Below are 21,605 nucleotides of genomic sequence, written 5' to 3' on the forward strand. Positions count from 1 at the left end.
CATCTCTGATCATTTCCTTGTATCGCTCTAGACCCACATGCCCCTTTCCCCAAGACAAACCTACTCCTTTCTGTATCTGCCCCTGGAATAAAACTCTCCTCAAACTCTCTTACAACTGCACTTATCAACTCAAAACGGTCCAACCTTTCGCCCTCTTTTAACAATGGCATTTCTGCAGCCACCGATCTGCTCAACCACACCCTCACCATCCCCTTTAATTGCCTAGTCCCTATTAAAAATAATACGCTCTCCAATGCTTGCTGTTACCCCTGGTACAACCCTCATCCCACTGCCCCGCTCTCTCCCCATAGCCCTGTATCAATTTCCAAACTAATCCCACTGCCCTGCTCTCTCCCCATAACCCTGTATCAATCCCAAACTAATCCCACTGCCCCACCCTCTCCCCATAGCCCTGTATCAATCCCAAACTAATCCCACTGCCCTGCTCTCTCCCCATAGCCCTGTACCAATCCCAAAATAATTCCACTGCCCTGCTCTCTCCCCATAGCCCTGTATCAATACGCAAACAAATCCCACTGCCCCGCTCTCTCCCCATAGCCCTGTATCAAGACTAAAATAATCCCACTGCCCCGCTCTCTCCCCATAGCCCTGTATCAATCCCAAACTAATGCCACTGCCCTGCTCTCTCCCCATAGCCCTGTATCAATCCCAAACAATTCCCACTTCCCCACTGTCTGCCTATAGCCCTGTATCAATCCCAAACTAATCCCACTGCCCCACTCTCTGCCCATAGCCCTGTATCAATCCCAAACTAATCCCACTGCCCTGCTCTCTCCCCATAGCCCTGTATCAATCCCAAACTAATCCCACTGCCCTGCTCTCTCCCCATAGCCCTGCATCAATCCCAAAATAATCCCACTGCCCTGCTCTCTCACCATAGCCCTGTATCAATCCCAAACTAATCCCACTGCTCCGCTCTCTCCCCAATAGCCCTGTATCAATCCCAAACTAATCCCACTGCCCTGCTCTCTCCCCATTGCCCTGTATCAATCCCAAACTAATCCCACTGCCCCGCTCTCTCCCCACAGCCCTGTATCAATCCAAAACTAATCCCACTGCCCCGCTCTCTCCCCATAGCCCTGTATCAATCCCAAACTAATCCCACTGCCCGACTCTCCTCCCATAGCCCTGTATCAATCCCAAACTAATCCCACTGCCCTGCTCTCTCCCCATAGCCCTGTATCAATCCCAAACTATTCCCACTGCCCCACTCTCTGCCTATAGCCCTGTATCAATCCCAAACTAATCCCACTGCCCCACTCTCTGCCTGTAGCCCTGTATCTATCCGAAACTATTCCCACTGCTCCACTCTCTCCCCATCACCCTGTATCAATCCCCAAACTAATCCCACGCCCTGCTCTCTCCCCATAGCCTTGTATCAATCCCAAAATATTCCCACTGCCCCACTCTCTCCCCAAAGCCCTGTATCAATCCCAAACTAATCCCACTGCCCTGCTCTCTCCCCATAGCCCTCTATCAATCCCAAACTAATCCCACTGCCCCACCCTGTCCCCATAGCCCTGTATCAATCCCAAACTAATCCCACTGCCCTGCTCTCTCCCCATAGCCCTGTATCAATCCCAAACTAATCCCACTGCCCCACTCTCTGCCCATAGCCCTGTATCAATCCCAAACTAATCCCACTGCCCCACTCTCTCCCCATAGCCCTGTATCAATCCCAAACTAATCCCACTGCCCTGCTCTCTCCCCATAGCCCTGTATCAATCCCAAAATAATCCCACTGCCCTGCTCTCTCCCCATAGCCCTGTATCAATAACCAAAATAATCCCACTGCCCCGCTCTCTCCCCATAGCCCTGTATCAATCCGAAACAATCCCACTGCCCCGCTCTCTGTCCATAGCCCTGTATCAATTCCAAACTAATCCCACTGCCCCACTCTCCGCCCATAGCCCTGTATCAATCCCAAACTAATCCCACTGCCCTGCTCTCTCCCCATAGCCCTGTATCAATCCCAAACTAATCCCACTGCCCTGCTCTCTCCCCATAGCCCTGTATCAATCCCAAAATAATCCCACTGCCCTGCTCTCTCCCCATAGCCCTGTATCAATCCCAAACTAATCCCACTGCACCGCTCTCTCCCCATAGCCCTGTATCAATCCCAAACTAATCCCACTGCCCTGCTCGCGCCCCATAGCCCTGTATCAATCCCAAACTATTCCCACTGCCCCACTCTCTGCCTATAGCCCTGTATCAATCCCAAAGTAATCCCACTGCCCCACTCTCTGCCCATAGCCCTGTATCAATCCCAAACTAATCCCATGCCCTGCTCTTTCCCCATAGCCCTGTATCAATCCCAAAATAATCCCATTGCCCTGCTCTCTCCCAATAGCCCTGTATCAATCCCAAACTAATCCCACTGCCCTGCTCTCTCCCCATTGCCCTGTATCAATCCCAAACTTATCCCTCTGCCCTGCTCTCTCCCCATTGCCCTCTGTCGTTTCACAGATACTCTCAGAGTGAGATGGGTCTTCGAGACACCAGTCAGTGTACAGATGCAGTATATTGTAGATAAATGTGAGGTTATCCACTTTGGTTGCAAAAACAGGAAGGCAGAATATTATCTCAAGTTGACAGATTAGGAAAAGTGGAGGTGCAACGAGACCTGGGTGTCATGGTACATCAGTCATTGAAAGTTGGCATGCAGGTACAGCAGGCTGTAAAGAAGGCTTATTGGCATATTGGCCTTCCTAGCGAGAGGATTTGAGTATAGGATCAGGGCGGTCATACAGCAGTTGTACAGAACCTTGGTGAGGCCTCACCTTGAATACTGTGTACAGCTTTGCTCTCCTAATCTGAGGAAGGACATGCTTGCTATTAGAAACATCGAAACATAGAAAATAGGTGCAGGAGTAGGCCATTCGGCCCTTCGAGCCTGCACCACCATTCAATGAGTTCATGGCTGAACATGCAACTTCAGTACCCCATTCCTGCTTTCTCACCATACCCCTTGATCCCCCTAGTAGTAAGAACTACAGTTAACTCCTTTTTGAATATATTATTGAACTGGCCTCAACAACTTTCTGTGGTAGAGAAGTCCACAGGTTCACCACTCTCTGGGTGAAGAAGTTTCTCCTCATCTCGGTCCTAAATGGCTTCGCCCTTATCCTTAGACTGTGACCCCTGGTTCTGGACTTCCCCAACATTGGGAACATTCTTCCTGTATCTAACCTGTCTAAACCGATCAGAATTTTAAATATTTCTATGAGATCCCCTCTCATTCTTCTTAACTCCAGTGAATAGAAGCCCAGTTGATCCATTCTTTCTTGATAGGTCAGTCCCACCATCCCGGGAATCAGTCTGGTGAACGTTCGCTGCACTCCCTTAATAGCAAGAATGTCCTTCCTCAAGATAGGAGACCAAAACTGTACACAATACTCCAGGTGTGGCCTCACCAAGGCCCTGTACAATTGTAGCAACACTTCCCTGCCGCTGTACTCAAATCCCCTCGCTTTGAAGGCCAACATGCCATTTGCTTTCTTAACAGCCGGCTGTACCTGCATGCCAACCTTCAATGACTGATGTACCATGACACCCAGGTCTCGTTGCACCTCCCCTTTTCCTAATCTGTCACCATTCAGATACTAGTCTGTCTCTCTGTTTTTACCACCAAAGTGGATAACCTCACATTTATCCACATTATACTTCATCTGCCATGCATTTGCCCACTCACCTAACCTATCCAAGTCTCTCTGCAGCCTCATAGCATCCTCCTCGCAGCTCACACTGCCACCCAACTTAGTGTAATCTGCAAATTTGGAGATACTACATTTAATCCTCTCGTCTAAATCATTAATGTACAGTGTAAACAGCTGGGGCCCCAGCACAGAATCGTGTGGTACCCCACGAGTCACTGCCTGCCATTCTGAGAAGTCCCCATGTTTTCCTACTCTTTGCTTCCTGTCTGACAACCAGTTCTCAATCCACGTCAGCACACTTCCCCCAATCACATGTGCTTTAACTTTGCACATTAATCTCTTGTGTGGGACCTTGTCTAAAGCCTTCTGAAAGTCCAAATACACCACATCAACTGGTTCTCCCTTGTCCACTCTACTGGAAACATCCTCAAAAAATTCCAGAAGATTTGTCAAGCATGATTTCCCTTTCACAAATCCATGCTGACTTGGACCTATCATGTCACCTCTTTCCAAATGCGCTGCTATGATATCCTTAACAATTGATTTGATTATTTTACCCACTACTGATGTCAGGCTGACCGGTCTATAATTCCCTGCTTTCTTTCTCCCTCCTTTTATAAAAAGTGGGGTTACATTGGCTTCCCTCCACTCCATAGGTACTGATCCAGAGTCAATGGAATGTTTGAAAATGACTGTCAATGAGGGAGTGCAGCGAAGGTTCACCAGACGGATTCCAGGGATGGCAGGACTGACATATGAGGAGAGACTGGATCGACTGGGCCTGTATTCAATGGAGTTTAGAAGGATGAGAGGGGATCTCATACAAACATATAATTCTGATGGGATTGGACAGGTTAGATGCAGAAAAGTTTTTCCTGATTTTGGGGAACCAGGGGTCAGTCTAGAGATAAGGGGTAAGCCATTGAGGACCGAGATTTGGAGAAACTTCTTCACTCAGATCTCTACCACAGAATGTTGGTGAGGCCAGTTCATTAGATATATTCAAAAGGGAGGTGGATGTGGCCCTAATGGCTAAAGGGATCGAGAGGTATGCTGAGAAAGCAGGAATGGGGTACTGAAGATGAAAGATCAGCCATGATCATGTTGAATGTTGGTGCAGGATCTAAGGGCTGAATGGCCGAAACCTGCACCTATTTTCTATGTTTCAATGTACCCGAGAGAGAGGGACTGAGAGACAGCAGTCAGTGTACAGATATCTCCCTGAGGGAGAGGAACTGAGAGATACCAGTCAGTGTACAAATATCTCCCTGAGGGGGAGGGGGCCGGAGAGACAGCAGTCAGTGTACAGGTATCTCCTTGAGGGAGAGGGAATGAGAGACAGCAGTCAGTGTACAGATATCTCCCTGAGGGAAAGGGACTGAGAGACACCAGTCAGTGCACAGGTATATCCCTGAGGGAGAGGGACTGAGAGACACCAGTCAGTGCACAGATATTTCCCTGAGGGAGTGGGGACTGAGAGATAGCAGTCAGTATACAGATATCTCCCTGAGGGAGAGGGACTGAGAGACACCAGTCAGTGTACAGATATCTCCCTCAGGGAGAGGGACTGAGAGACAGTGTCAGTTTACAGATATCTCCCTGAGGGAGAGGGGACTGAGAGACACCAGATAGTGTACAGATATCTCCCTGAGGGAGAGGGACTGAGAGACAGCACTCAATGTAAAGATATCTCCCCGAAGGAGAGGGACTGAGAGACAGCAGTCAGTGTGCAGATATCTTCCTGAGGGAGAGGGACTGAGAGACACCAGTCAGTATACAGATATCTCCCTGAGGGAGAGGGGACTGAGAGACGCCAGTCAGTGTACAGATATCTCCCTGAGGGAGAGGGACTGAGAGACACCAGTCAGTGTTCAGATATCTCCCTGAGGGAGAGGGACTGAGAGACACCAGTCAGTGTACAGATATCTCCCCGAGGGAGAGGGACTGAGAGACACCAGTCAGTGCACAGATATCTCCCTGAGTGAGAGGGACTGAGAGACACCAGTCAGTGTACAGATATCTCCCCGAGGGAGAGGGACTGAGAGACACCAGTCAGTGTACAGATATCTCCATGAGTGAGAGGGGACTGAGAGATACCAGTCAGTGTACGGAAATGTTCCCGATAGAGAGGGACTGAGAGACAGTGTCAGTTTACAGATATCTCCCTGAGGGAGAGGGGACTGAGAGACACCAGATAGTGTACAGATATCTCCCTAAGTGAGTGGGACTGAGAGACACCAGTCAGTGTACAGATATCCCTGAGAGGGAGAGGTACTGAGAGACAGTATCACTGTACAGATATCTCCCTGAGGGAGAGTGAACTGAGAGACACCAGTCAGTGTACAGATATCTCCCTGAGGGAGAGGGACTGAGAGACAGCACACAATGTAAAGATATCTCACCGAAGGAGAGGGACTGAGAGACAGCAATCAGTGTGCAGATATCTTCCTGAGGGAGAGGGACTGAGAGACACCAGTCAGTGTACAGATATCTCCCTGAGGGAGAGGGACTGAGAGAAACCAGTCAGTATACAGATATCTCCCTGAGGGAGAGGGGACTGAGAGACGCCAGTCAGTGTAGAGATATCTCCCTGAGGGAGAGGGACTGAGAGACACCAGTCAGTGTCCAGATATCTCCCTGAGGGAGAGGGACTGAGAGATACCAGTCAGTGTACCGATATCTCCCTGAGGGAGAGGGACTGAAAGACACCAGTCAGTGTACAGATATCTCCCCGAGGGAGAGGGACTGAGAGACACCAGTCAGTGTACAGATATCTCCCTGAGTGAGAGGGACTGAGAGACACCAGTCAGTGTACAGATATCTCCCCGAGGGAGAGGGACTGAGAGACACCAGTCAGTGTACAGATATCTCCATGAGTGAGATGGGACTGAGAGATACCAGTCAGTGTACGGAAATGTTCCCGATAGTGAGGGACTGAGAGACAGCAGTCAGTGTACAGATATCTCCCTGAGACAGAGGGGACTGACAGACACCAGTCAGTGTACATATATCTCCCTGAGACAGAGGGGACTGAGAGACACCAGTCAGTGTACAGATATCTCCCTGAGGGAGAGGGACTGAGAGACACCAGTCAGTGTACAGATATCTCCCCGAGGGAGAGGGACTGAGAGACACCAGTCAGTGTACAGATATCTCCCTGAGTGAGAGGGACTGAGAGACACCAGTCAGTGTACAGATATCTCCCCGAGGGAGATGGACTGAGAGACACCAGTCAGTGTACAGATATCTCCCTGAGGGAGAGGGGACTGAGAGACACCAGATAGTGTACAGATATCTCCCTGAGTGAGTGGGACTGAGTGACACCAGTCAGTGTACAGATATCGCTGAGGAAGAGGTACTGAGAGAGAGTGTCACTGTACAGATATGTGCTTGAGGGAGAGTGAACTGAGAGACACCAGTCAGTGTACAGATAGCTCCCTGAGGGAGAGGGACTGAGAGACAGCAGTCAATGTAAAGATATCTCCCCGAAGGAGAGGGACTGAGAGACAGCAGTCAGTGTGCAGATATCTCCCTGAGGGAGAGGGACTGAGAGACACCAGTCAGTGTACAGATATCTCCCTGCGGGAGAGGGACTGAGAGAAACCAGTCAGTATACAGATATCTCCCTGAAGGAGAGGGGACTGAGAGACGCCAGTCAGTGTACAGATATCTCCCTGAGGGAGAGGGACTGAGAGACACCAGTCTGTGTTCAGATATCTCCCTGAGTGAGAGGGACTGAGAGACACCATTCAGTTTCCAGATATCTCCCTGAGGGAGAGGGACTGAGAGACATCAGTCAGTGTACAGATATCTCCCTGAGGGAGAGGGACTGAGAGACACCAGTCAGTGTACAGATATCTCCCCGAGGGAGAGGGACTGAGAGACACCATTCAGTGTACAGATATCTCCCTGTGTGAGAGGGACTGAGAGACACCAGTCAGTGTACATATATCTCCCTGAGCGAGAGGGACTGAGAGAAACCAGTCAGTTTACAGATATCTCCCTGAGGGAGAGGGGACTGAGAGACGCCAGTCAGTATACAGATATCTCCCTCAGGGAGAGGGACTGAGAGACACCAGTCAGTGTTCAGATATCTCCCTGAGTGAGAGGGACTGAGAGACACCAGTCAGTGTCCAGATATCTCCCTGAGGGAGAGGGACTGAGAGATACCAGTCAGTGTACAGATATCTCCCTGAGGGAGAGGGACTGAGAGACACCAGTCAGTGTACAGATATCTCCACGAGGGAGAGGGACTGAGAGACACCAGTCAGTGTACAGATATCTCCCTGAGTGAGAGGGACTGAGAGACATCAGTCAGTGTACAGATATCTCCCCGAGGGAGAGGGACTGAGAGACACCAGTCAGTGTACAGATATCTCCATGAGTGAGAGGGGACTGAGAGATACCAGTCAGTGTACGGAAATGTTCCCGATAGAGAGGGACTGAGAGAAAGTGTCAGTTTACAGATATCTCCCTGAGGGAGAGGAGACTGAGAGACACCAGATAGTGTACAGATATCTCCCTGAGTGAGTGGGACTGAGAGACACCAGTCAGAGAACAGATATTCCTGAGAGGGAGAGGTACTGAGAGAAAGTATCACTGTACAGATATCTCCCTGAGGGAGAGTGAACTGAGAGACACCAGTCAGTGTACCAATATCTCCCTGAGGGAGAGGGACTGAGAGACAGTACTCAATGTAAAGATATCTGCCCGAAGGAGAGGGACTTAGAGACAGCAGTCAGTGTGCAGATATCTTCCTGTGGGAGAGGGACTGAGAGACACCAGTCAGTGTACAGATATCTCCCTGAGGGAGAGGGACTGAGAGAAACCAGTCAGTACACAGATATCTCCCTGAGGGAGTGGGTACTGAGAGACGCCAGTCAGTGTACAGATATCTCCCTGAGGGAGAGGGACTGAGAGACACCAGTCAGTGTTCAGATATCTCCCTGAGTGAGAGGGACTGAGAGACACCAGTCAGTGACCAGATATCTCCCTGAGGGAGAGGGACTGAGAGATACCAGTCAGTGTACAGATATCTCCCTGAGGGAGAGGGACTGAGAGACACCAGTCAGTGTACAGATATCTCCCCGAGGGAGAGGGACTGAGAGACACCAGTCAGTGTACAGATATCTCCCTGAGTGAGAGGGACTGAGAGACACCAGTCAGTGTACAGATATCTCCCCGAGGGAGAGGGACTGAGAGACACCAGTCAGTGTACAGATATCTCCATGAGTGAGAGGGGACTGAGAGATACCAGTCAGTGTACGGAAATGTTCCCGAGGGAGAGGGACTGAGAGACAGCAGTCAGTGTACAGATATCTCCCTGAGAGAGAGGGGACTGAGAGACACCAGTCAGTGTACAGATATCTCCCTGAGGGAGAGGGACTGAGAGACACCAGTCAGTGTACAGATATCTCCCCGAGGGAGATGGACTGAGAGACACCAGTCAGTGTACAGATATCTCCCTGAGTGAGAGGGACTGAGAGACACCAGTCAGTGTACAGATATCTCCCCGAGGGAGAGGGACTGAGAGACACCAGTCAGTGTACAGATATCTCCCTGAGGGAGAGGGGACTGAGAGACACCAGATAGTGTACAGATATCTCCCTGAGTGAGTGGGACTGAGTGACACCAGTCAGTGTGCAGATATCGCTGAGGGAGAGATACTGAGAGAGAGTGTCACTGTACAGATATGTCCTTGAGGGAGAGTGAACTGAGAGACACCAGTCAGTGTACAGATATCTCCCTGATGGAGAGGGACTGAGAGACAGCAGTCAATGAAAAGATATCTCCCCGATGGAGAGGGACTGAGAGACAGCAGTCAGTGTGCAGATATCTCCCTGAGGGAGAGGGACTGAGAGACACCAGTCAGTGTACAGATATCACCCTGCGGGAGAGGGACTGAGAGAAACCAGTCAGTCTAGAGATATCTCCCTGAAGGAGAGGGGACTGAGAGACGCCAGTCAGTGTAGAGATATCTCCCTGAGGGAGAGGGACTGAGAGACACCAGTCTGTGTTCAGATATCTCCCTGAGTGAGAGGGACTGAGAGACACCAGTCAGTTTCCAGATATCTCCCTGAGGGAGAGGGACTGAGAGACACCAGTCAGTGTACAGATATCTCCCTGAGGGAGAGGGACTGAGAGACACCATTCAGTGTACAGATATCTCCCCGAGGGAGAGGGACTGAGAGATACCAGTCAGTGTACAGATATCTCCCTGAGGAAGAGGGACTGAGAGACACCAGTCAGTTGTAGGGGTGGACGAAAACCCCCTCATTTTACCCAGAAGGAAAAGGGCTGTGGGATCAGTCTGGGCTGTGAATTGAAAGCGATGGAAGGAAAACTTTGGGACACAAATGAATTTTAAAGGGGCAGACGAGGCCTGCAGGGGATAAAAGGGGGTGCATTCATGGAGACCCCCCCCCCCAGTGTTTGAACTCATAGGAAAGGGAATTTAATTTGGAACTATCTACCAGAAAGTTTGAAATCCAAAAGTGCACATGGAAGAAACTACGAACTTTAATCGAATTTGGGATTTTTAAAAGGTGTACGTTGGGTCTGCAAGAAAAGGGGTGGGGTCAATATCTAAAGGGCCAGTTTTGACATTGGAACTAATCAAATTGTCTGGGAACTGTATACCCTCGAAACTTGCCACTTGAAAACATTAGCATTTAAATAATGCCATATACATATTCCAACACCTTTTTCATCAGGCATAGAAATATCTGGCTCAGGCCAGACTAGCACAATGGCTACAGGAGGCCAATGCAATCAACACCCACTCAAACCTTGAGTAGGTTAAGATCAGTGAAAAAAAAAATCAATCTAAAACTGCTGCATTTTTCAAAATCAAAAAGTCCACCAATGAGAAGAATCAACTTCAGCAGGAGAGGCGGACTGGATAATCTGGCTATAAAAAGGGGTTTCTGACGTAGTGAAAATGAAGTGATGATTTTCCCTGCCCTCGTCTTCCAACAACCACAACCAGCAAGCCTCTCGACACTGAAGGAAAAGCAGTGTCTGAAGACACTGAAGATAGAAGCAAAAAACCACCAGACTGCGGAAGGCACAGTAGTCAGTATAACCTCTGGTCCCCAGAACTCCCAACTCAGTTAGGCCAGGAAAGGTGGGAGGTTGGGTATTGTACTGCTAAACCTGTGTAATAATTTTCATTGTGTCCGTTTTAGTGGAATTTAGGGGGATTGTTTTGTTGGTGTAGTGCTGTTTGTTGAGTTACACCTTGTCAAATAAATTAGAAGCCTAAAGTTCCTCTTGGAATCACCTTGTCTCAGTTCTATTGTATTACATCGCCTGATCGTGAGTCTTATGTCAGAACAGTGTAAGGGAAGCTAGGAGCGCCTCGAAAACGCTCAACTGTGTGTCACAGGGTAAGGAAGAAGGGGTTAGGAGTGTTTGACACTCACAGGTGCCTCACAGGCTAATCATAAGCTGTGGGGACGCACGAGTCTCAAAACCCCCTTGATAAGCTGTGGACACATCTCTCCAGGGGTGCTCTTGCAGCACTCAGGCTACATCACAGGCCAGGCATAAGCTGTGGGGACGCACGAGTCTCAAAACCCCCTTCATAAGCTGTGGACACAGTCTCTCCAGGGGTGCTCTTGCAGCACTCAGGGTACCTCACAGGCCAGGCATAAGCTGTGAGGGCAGAAGCCCAGAGATAGACACCCAAGGCATAACAACCTTGTGAAAACCCCTTACAGACTACATACACAACCACAGACAGTTCAGTGTGCTGTGTGGTCATAGTACTGGGGAGTTTAATCACCAGAGCAATACCTGCCTCGGGGTCATAAACACCGCAGCCTGTGAGTCGTTCACCGGCAGATACTGTGCTTGAACAGTCCACATAGATCTCTCGGTCTGTGGGGAGTAACCCAGCCCGAAAGCCTATGTTAATTTCCCATACCCCTTCTACAGAACACCGGTGGGCTGTCCCTGGATAAATCATGTTGGCTGCGAGTCTTGGCTCGCAGAGACCCTATACCCTTAGGTCCATTTGGGAGAGGAGCAGGGTCCAGCGAGCAATGTGGGCACTGTTCACTGTCCCGTCCTTGATTCTCCCGTCCAGGAACATTTGGGTGGGTGTATGGTGGGTTAGGAGTGTGATAGGGGACCCTCCTCTCAAGTTTGCAGATGACTCTAAGCTGGGTGGCGGTGTGAGCTGTGAGGAGGATGCTAAGAGGCAGCACGGTGACTTGGACAGGTTAGGTGAGTGGGCAAATGCATGGCAGATGCAGTATAATGTGGATAAATGTGAGGTTATCCACTTTGGGGGCAAAAACATGAAGGCAGAATATTATCTGAATGGTGGCAGATTAGGAAAAGGGGAGATGCAACGAGACCTGGATGTCATGGTTCATCAGTCACTGAAAGTGGGCATACAGGTACAGAAGGCGGTAAAGAAGGCAAATGGTATGTTGGCCTTCATAGCTAGGGGATTTGAGTATAGGAGCAGGGAGGTCTTACTGCAGTTGTACAGGGTCTTGGTGAGGCCTCATCTGGAATATTGTGTTGAGTTTTGGTCTCCTAATCTGAGGAAGGACATTCTTGCTATTGAGGGAGTGCAGCGATGGTTCACCAGACTGATTCCAGGGATAGCTGGACTGTCATATGAGGAGATACTGGATCAACTGGGCCTTTATACATTGGAGTTTAGAAGGATGAGAGGGGATCTCATAGAAACGTATAAGATTCTGACGGGACTGGACAGCTTAGATGCGGGTAGAATGTTCCCGATGTTGGAGAAGTGCAGAACCAGGGGACACAGTCTAAGGATAAGGGGTAAGCCATTTAGGACAGAGATGAGGAGAAACTGCTCCACTCAGAGAGTTGTTAACCTGTGGAATTCCCTGCCGCAGAGAGTTGTTGATGCCAGTTCATTGGATATATTCAAGAGGGAGTTAGATATGACCCTTACGGCGAAAGGGATCAAGGAGTATGGAGAGAAAGCAGGAAAGCGGTACTGAGGGAACGATCAGCCATGATCTTATTGAATGGTGGTGCAGGCTCGAAGGGCCGAATGGCCTACTCCTGCACCTATTTTCTATGTTTCTATGTTATCAATGATCTTTTCACAGCCCAGTGAGTGTCTAGGAGGTACTGCTCACAGTTGGAGTATCCCTTCTGCATGTGCGTGAGTATCCTGGAGGAGTAGACCACTGGTCTCAGCCGGCCATGCCACTCTTGGAGCAGTACTGCACTCACACTGTCCCCACTGGCTGCTACCTCCAGGAAAAACTCTTTACCCCCATCAATGGCCCCTAGAGCTGGCACGGTCTGCAGGTCTTTCTTGAGTTGGATAAATGCTGCCTCACAACCTTTGTCCCATTCCCACTCCACTCCCTTGTGTAGGTGTCGGAGCAGAGGGGCTGCTGTGGCTGATAATCCTCAATGTGATCTCTGCAGTACCCGGTTAGCCTGAGAAAAGATCTGACACCTGTCACTGTGTTGGCGGCGGGTAACTTCTGCATTGCTTCGCTTCTAGAATTGTCTATGGCTCTCTCCCCAGCGCGCACAGTCAGCCCCAGGAATTTTAATTCCTTCTGGCCGATCTGTGCCTTCTTGGGGTTTACTTTAAACCCTTCTTCTTTTAGCAGCTCCAGCAGCTCAGCCAGCAGTGGGCCATGTTCCTCCCCCTGATCGGTGAACAGGAGCAGGTCGTCCACATACTGTACCAACTGCTGGGGTCTGTTAAAGCCCTTTAAACAATTGGCCATGCACTGGTGGAAAATACTGGGGCTGTTGTGGAAGCCCTGAGGGAGACAGTTCCAAGTGTATTGCTGCCCTTTAAAGGTAAAAGCAAACTTGTTCGGATCTTCTCTTCTTAAAGGTATGGACCAGAACCCGTTGGAAATATCCAGTACTGTGAAGGTGGTCGCGGAGGCTGGGATACGTCCAGTGAGGTCGGTGACAGCAGCAACAGTGGGTGCACAGGCGGGGATGTTACGGTTGAGTACTCGATAGTCCACCGTGGCTCTCCAGGAGTTGTCCGGTTTCTGAACCGGCCACAATGGAGAGTTCACCTGGGTAGCTATTGGTCTCAATACCCCCTGTTTAACCAGAGAACACAAGGCTGTTTCCATGTCTGCCTCCGTCTCCCTGGGGAAGTTGTACTGTTTCTGTGGTCAGGTCATGGGATCCCCATCTATACTAACCTCGACGCCACTTATCCTCCCGCAGTCGTGTTTGTGAGTGGCAAAAGCTGCAAGGTTTTTCCTCACATACTCTTGATATTCTACACGGGTGTTACTGACCAGTGATTCAAGGTCCTAACCCTCCTTTGGTTTCATGGTGCACACCGTCCCTTTCCCTGTTTTCCCGGGATAACCATCACCTCACTCTCCTGTCCCATACAGACTGACCCCCAAAGACAGTGGTTTCTTAAATCCACCAGGATCCCGTGGCCTCGGATGAAGTCAGCCCCCAGGATCCCTCTCGCTTCCTGCTCCCAATTCATCAGGACACAAGTCCACTTGGAGTGGAGTGTACCTCAATGAATGGAGAGCGGAACGGAGAATGAGCCAGTCTGTTCAGTGCCTGTGAAACCACCAAGCTGTAGGGACCCCGTTAGATAGAGGTGAGGTGGCGGGGTTAGCTGTATAGACAACGGTGCTTGAGGGACCGGTGTCCAGCAGGTAAGTCCCTTTCACCTTTTCCACTTCCATCTGTACGGTCGGTCTCCCCCACACATCATACTCGAGGGCACACAGGTGGACAGGCTGTGCCTGTCCTAGTCACGGTTTGGGTTGGGAGGGGCAGATAGGATCTCGGTACCGGTGGCAGTGGCTACCTTCCCAGGGCTATCTAACATGGCTCGGAGCGCAGGTAAATCGGTCTCAAACGAGTGGGGAGGGACTGGCTTATCTGTCTCGGTCTTTTGGGCCGGGTTTGGAGAATTCTTTCCTGCACTATTCTCCCAAGGATTTTCACAATCCTTTCTTACAGTGCCCACTCTTTCCGTAGCCGAAGCAGGTATGTTTTGTATCGGGGGGTTACCTCCCTCATGGTGCCATTCCTTCTTGTCTTGGTTAGGTCGGATTTCATGAACCCTTCCCTTTTGTGGGGGCTCTTCTGTCCCTCTGCTGTTTCTGTAAGCTTGGGTCATTTGCCTAAACACTCCCTGTTCTGTGGCTTGGGGGTCTCTGGGGTCGAACCAGGCCTCAGCCTTGGTTCTTATTCTGGGTAAACTGTTAGTGACTAGGCTTCGGAACCAGTGTGTAATTTGTCCGCGTTTCAGTGATCTCTGTCTATGTCCCCACTACAGGCGCTCTGGTACACCGGCCACAGTCGGTCTGAGAAAGCCTGTGGGGTTTCTCCTGTGAGCTGCACCGTTTACTCTACTCTGGAGAAGGGACTTCCCTCATTGCAGCCCATAGCTTCTAAAATGTCTGTCTGGACGGCAGCAAGTGTTTTCTGTCCTCTTTTGCCCTCAGTAGAGAGGGACTGGTACAGTTTGCTGTCTAGGGATAGGAGAAGCACCTTTGCCATTTCTGCATCATCGCACCCATTAATATCCCCGGCCTGTTCCACCTCCACAAAGTGAACCAAGGGGTCTCCCTTTGGAGTGAGCTTTCCCAGGTGGTTTATCATGGCCCTAAGCTGGTGGGGAGTGTGGAGGACCACAAACTGAATTTCCAGGGGCCCTGCACCCCCGCCAGTGGTGGGTGGGCCAAATCTCTGTTGCCGGACCGGGCGCACTGGCCCTGGTTCTGGCTCTCCCTGTTCTGGCTCCCCTCCCTCTCCTCCCTGCGGCCAAGCAGAGCTGAAACTCGGTGCTACAGGTGGTGGTGGTTCACTATCCCTGTCCGCCCCACAACTCGTTCACCCCTCCTGCTGCTTCACCGGTGCAGTCACCGGTACCACAGGTAGTGGTGGTTCACTATCCCTGTCCGCCCCACAACTCGTTCACCCCTCCTGCTGCTTCACCGGTGCAGTCACCGGTACCACAGGTAGTGGTGGTTCACTATCCCTGTCCGCCACACAAATCGTTCACCCCTCCAGCTGCTTCACCGGTGTAGTCACCGGTGCTACAGGTAGTGGCCAGGTGGTTCCTTCCTTCTCTCCCAGGTTTACCTGGGGCGTAGACGGCTTATTAAATTTACCATGCCTTTTGCCTTGGACAGAGCAAGGTTTAAACGTTTAATTTGTTGCTGGCAGAGACCGTGGTCTCCTGTTCAAACCAATCAGTGCTAGTTACTTTATACACTGCCTGCATATCTTTTAATCTTTCCTGGAGCTCTTTTACTTGTAGGGTGAGGCGAGTGCTTTCCTCCCTCAGTGACTTTTCATTACTTTTGGCCTCGGTAACCTGACAGTGAAAAAAGTCCTGACTGTTTTTAAACCTTTCCATTAGCTGGGTCTTTAACTGTTTTAGCTTACGGCGTTCTCCCGATAATCTTTCTTCTGCCACAGCCCTTTCCTGATAGGTCTCTGCACATTCCCATAACTCGGCCTGTAGTGTCTCATTGGTTTTGTCGAGGAGTTGGACCTGTTGCTGTTAACAGAGCGACAAGATTGCCTTCTCTACTGATTCTTTGTGACCCTTGCTTGCTGTCCACTGGGCTGCAGCGTCGGCTAGACACTCACCGGACAGCAGACCAAGCATCCATTCCTCAGTGACATTCACTTTCTTGTACAATTAGGAGGAAATCCTCTCTTCCCCCAAACCAGCACTCTCCGCATCACACCCCTTGGACCAGAGTCCTGCCGCGGTCGCCATTTGTAAGGGATGGTCGTGGGCTTCAGGTTCACCTCTGACCTACTTGAGCAGTTCGAATGGCTCCCACTCCCTTGGGTTCTGGACTCTGGGTTTATTTGGGGGATGTGACAAAGTGCAAAGGACACTGGTTTGGTGCAAAGAACTTTGTTTTTATTACAGACAAGAAAGTACAAGGTCAGCCTTATAATCACTCTAATAAAGAACAATACATTACACATTCAAAGGAGGTTACAGTAAAAATTACACCTCCCACCTCCCAGTACCTAAGCCTAGCTAGGTTAGACTCCAGGGCAGGCAGGGAATATGCTCACCAATCCTTTCTGGTCAGTTAGCAGTAGTTCACGATTTCGGGGTTCATTGACTTCTGTAGGTTCTGTTTGCCGTACCCCAAACATCGGAGAGGACTTCTTACTGCACAATCTTCAGTTGGGTTGAGTCCGCTGATGCGGTAAGGCGCGTTTTGGATTTGTGGGGTAAGTACCCGTTTTCTTTCGTTAGAAGTAGGTTTTTACAGTACTTTTGGTAATGTTTTACCTGTTGGTAGCTCAGGAACAGCTTTAGGCTGGAAACTTTCGATTCTTCGGTTTCTTTCCGTTGGAGGTTTGTTTCGAGTTTGGCCGATGGCGCTGGATTTTGGTGGTACCACGTTGAATGTGGTCAGTTACTGCCACGATGGTGATCTTCTTCCTTCCCTTTAGGACTTCAGGACTTCGAGGCTGGAGAAGTTAGTTTTCAACTGTCGCGTTGGTCTCTCACCCTTCTTGATACATAGTCTAGTATGGCATGCAAGCATAGCATACTCAGTGTCTCCTGAGGTAGTAGCAACCTAGCCTCTGTTAAAACAGGGGCCAGTTATACCGTTTGAGCTGTCCTATTCTTCGCGCCAAATCAGTCCAGAATTCTTTATTTAAATTTGGCAGGCTTGACATTACTTTGTAATATTTTGGCGGGGTCAATAAAAGTTAATATGTCTTGGGTGGGTTGCTCTTCTAACTCTGTTTCCTGATGGAAAATATTAACTTGGCAATCGCAATGTCCTTTTGTGCTTGGTTTTTGCATACAGGCTGTAGTGGGCCCTTTTGTTTTTATTTGAGCTGAAGATGGCTTTTCTCGGTTTGGTTGGATGGCTGCCCATCTCTGAATTAATGTTGTAATATTAATGTCTCTTATGGAGAAGGGTTTTCAAATATCCATTTCTCTAGACACTTTACCTTAGCCCCAACACCCAGACAGTTCCAATAATCACATTGGCTCCTTCAGTTCCTTTAGGCCCGTCCACAGACTTGAATTTGTCCTTTTAAATTCCAAAATTCGATTAAAGTTCGTAGTTTCTTCCTTAAGCACTTTAGGATTTCAAACTTTCCGGTAGATAGTCCCAAATTAAATGTCCTTTCCACTGAGCCCAAACACTGGCGGGGTTGGGGTGGGGGTGGGTTCCAGTGAATTTTGAACTTTCACCCCACTGGTCACTGCCTGCCATTCTGAAAAGGCCCCGTTTATCCCGACTCTCTGCTTCCTGTCTGCCAACCAGTTCTCTATCCACGTCAGTACATTACCCCCAATACCATGTGCTTTAATTTTGCACACCAATCTCTTGTGTGGGACCTTGGCAAAAGTTTTTTGAAAGTCCAAATATTTTCTCTGAACGTAGATGTTATAACCATGCATCCATTGTGGATACAAACCGTATTAGCATATAACGTCTGTTGACTTTCCGTAATAGTACCTAGTCAATTAGTTTATGCCATGCTCTTGTCACGTTTGCAGAGGAAGATATCCAAGAATCAGGCGGACCAGAGGCACACCGGAGGAGGCGCTGCTGATATACAGAACCTGACTGACTTGGCAGAATGTCCTGCAGCACGAGTGGGCATTCACAGTCGCTCTGCCACCGGCGGTGGTGCAGGTCCCGTTGTACCGCGTGACTAATGTGTAAAGCAGTGGTAAACCAGAGTCATTTAAAGTCATTTAATGGCATTTCATTCTAATATAATAATGGTGCCATGTTATACATGCAGCTTCTGTAATACTATCAGGTTAAGAACATAAGAACATAAGAAATAGGAGCAGGAGTAGGCCATACACCCCTCGATCTGATCACGGACTCAGCTCCACTTCCCCGCCTGCTCCCCATAACCCTTTACTCCCTTATCACTCAAAAATGTGTCTATCTCCACCGTAACTATATTCAATGACCCAGCCTCCACAGCTCTCTGGGGCAGAGAATTCCATCGCTGTACAACCATATGATGTAATCATATGTAACGTCTCTCGTTCACATTTCTATGCAGTAATGTTGCTCCTCGTACATATGCCAGCACAGCACAAGCATTCTCCTGTCTACCCTTCTGTTCTAATAACCTCAATGATGATTTGCAGGTCCCGAGACTCCCGAGGTGTGAAGGGAGTCCCCTCCACGGACACCTGTGCCATTACAGGTGGTCATCACACGGGTCCAGAGGAGACTGTTGAGGAGGAGGAAGATGACCAATTGCCATATGTTGTATCTGCGGCCACGTCTTCATGGGTGGATGAAGTAGCGGGGCCAAGCGGCTTACAGCAGGCCACTCCAAGGTGTACAGTACCCATTCCAACCACGCGGAGGTTGAGTCATCGAGGTAGGCACGCTCTACGACGGGCAGATCTTCCTTCTGACTCGGAAAACGTTTCTTCCGAAACGTCTTCTCCTCCAGCCACTGCCCCCCACAGCAGCAAACCTTGAGGTCCCCTGCTGCAAGACGTATTGGTCCCGTTACTCGGGGATTGAAACGGGGGCTGAATAGAAGGGGGGCATCAAGGTTCAGGAGGGAAGAGTGGCCGCAGGTAGGGAGGGGGGTGTTGTATATTGTTGCTACTTCTTGTTCATAATACATTTTTGTTAAATGTTCACTGTTATGTTATTGTTGTGTTAAAAATATTGTTGAATGTTTGGGGTGGGGGTGAGGGGGTGTTATATATGTTTGTTGTAAAAATTCTCAGATTTGTGTTTAACTATTAAATATTTTTATTTAACTTTACAATTGTCCTGAAGTGTTTTCTAATAACGTAAGGTGAAACATCAGTATAAGGGTTGGACACAATGGCTATAGCCAGCCCAGGCCGGGCAAGGATGGAACACAACAAAACCGTAACTGTCACCAATGTAAGCTCACACAAAGTCTTCATTTATCAGCTGTTGATACAAGGGTTTTACAGCCACGTAACTACCATGGGGCTTTTCCAGTCTTGTGGGGGGAGAATGGGTTCATCACCAGGCAGATTGTCCTCCCCGAGGTCCTCCACATCCTCCTCCTCATCCTCCTGAGGTGGACCGGCAATCCCATCTTCAATTATTGTCCTCTCCTGATCGCTAGGTTCTACAACATGCAGCACACCACAATAAACTCAGCGACCTGCTCAGGGTCGTATTGTAGGTTACCTCCTGGGTGGTCCAGGCATCTGAAGCGCTGTTTAAGCACTCCAATTGTCTTTCTAACGACATTGCATGTCGCTATATGGCTTTCATTGTAGCACTTCTCGGCTTCCGTCTGGGGCTTACGCAGTGGGGTCATGAGCCATCTGGCAAGGTCATATCCTTTATCCCCAGCATCAAACCGTGACCTTGTGGCTGACTCTTGAACAGGTCAGAGACAGTCGTCTCATACAAGATGTGCGCACCACGGATGCTGCCTGGATTATTGCATTTACTGCCAGCATTATTTGCTTGTGGTTGACAACGAGCTGCACATTCAGGGAGTGGAATCCTTTTCACTTCCGAAGTACCTCTACATCCTGAAAAGGTGCTCGCAGGGCGATGTGCGTACAGTCTTTGCTCCCTGCACCTTGGGGAAGTTTGCTATTTGCGAGAAACCCAAAGCCCTCGCACTCTGTGCCTCCCTGGTCATAGGGAAGTTTATAAAGTCCATCCTGAGTGTGTAAAGGTCGAATGGAGCAGTGTGTGGCCGGCGTATCATAAATGGGGGATAAATTGGGCGATGATGTGCCGAAAGTCGAGTCCCATAGATTCTAGAACGGTTCCCGTGGACTGGAATGTTGCTAATGTTACGCCTCTATTTAAGAAAGGAGGGAGAGCGAAAACAGGGAACTACACACCAGTTAGCCTGACATCAGTAGGAGGGAAAATGCTAGAATCTATTATGAAGGGCACTGAGAAAATAATAATAGGATTGAACAGAGTCAACATGGATTTATGAAAGGGAAAACGTGTTTGACAAATCTGTTTTGAGTTTTTTGAGGTGGTAACTAGCAGAATAGATCGGGGGAATCAGTGGATGCGGTCTAGTTTGGATATTCAGAAGGCATTCGATAAGGTGCCACACCAGAGATTAGTAAACAAAATTAGGGTTTTTGGGATTAGGGGTAATATACTAGCATGGATTGAGCATTGGTTAAAGGACAGGGTTGGGAAAATGTTGTCAAAGAAGCAGTAGCATGACATTTGGAAAAACATAATGCAGTCAGGCAGAGTCACCATGGATTTATGAAGGGGAAGTCACGTTTGATAAATTTGCTGGAATTCTTTGAGGATGTAACGTATAGGGTGGATAAAGGGGAACCAGTGGATGTAGTGTATTTGGATTTCCAGAAGGCATTTGACAAGTTGCCTATAAAAGGTTACTGCACACGATAAAAGTTCACGGGGTTGGGGGTAATATATTCGCATGGATAGAGGATTGGCTAACTAACAGAAAACAGAGAGTCGGTATAAATGGTTCATTCTCTGATTGGCAATCAGTAACTAGTGGGGTGCTGCAGGGATCAGTGCTGGGACCCCACCTATTTACAATCTATATTAACGACTTGGAAGAAGAGACCGAGTGTAACGTAGCCAAGTTTGCTGATGATACAAAGATGGGAGGAAAAGCAATGTGTGAGGAGGACACAAAAAATCTGCAAAAGGACATAGAGAGGCTAAGTGAGTGGGCAAAAGTTTGGCAGATGGAGTATAATGTGGGAAAGTGTGAGGTCATGCACTTTGGCAGAAAAAAAATCAAAGAGAAAATTATTATTTAAATGGAGAAAGATTGCAAAGTGCCGCAGTACAGCGGGACCTGGGGGTACTTGTACATGAAACACAAAAGGATAGTATGCAGGTACAGCAAGTGATCAGGAAGGTCAATGGAATCTTGGCCTTTATTGCAAAGGGGATAGAGTATAAAAGCAGGGAAGTCTTGCAACAGTTATACAGG

General features: G+C 49.1%; 1 protein-coding gene across 1 annotated transcript in view; it reads left to right on the forward strand.

Annotated features, from left to right (window-relative positions):
- The window catches only part of LOC139243736 (uncharacterized), a 110,835-nt gene that overhangs the window by 20,528 nt on the left and 68,702 nt on the right, over positions 1–21,605 (forward strand). The window contains exons 3-4 of the mRNA XM_070870849.1: positions 18,184–18,330; positions 19,770–19,825. Coding sequence (XP_070726950.1) covers positions 18,184–18,330; positions 19,770–19,825 — 203 coding nt within the window. The remainder of the gene's footprint in view (positions 1–18,183; positions 18,331–19,769; positions 19,826–21,605) is intronic.

This window comes from Pristiophorus japonicus, unplaced genomic scaffold, assembly GCF_044704955.1.
Source record: "Pristiophorus japonicus isolate sPriJap1 unplaced genomic scaffold, sPriJap1.hap1 HAP1_SCAFFOLD_185, whole genome shotgun sequence".
Lineage (NCBI taxonomy): Eukaryota > Metazoa > Chordata > Chondrichthyes > Pristiophoridae > Pristiophorus > Pristiophorus japonicus.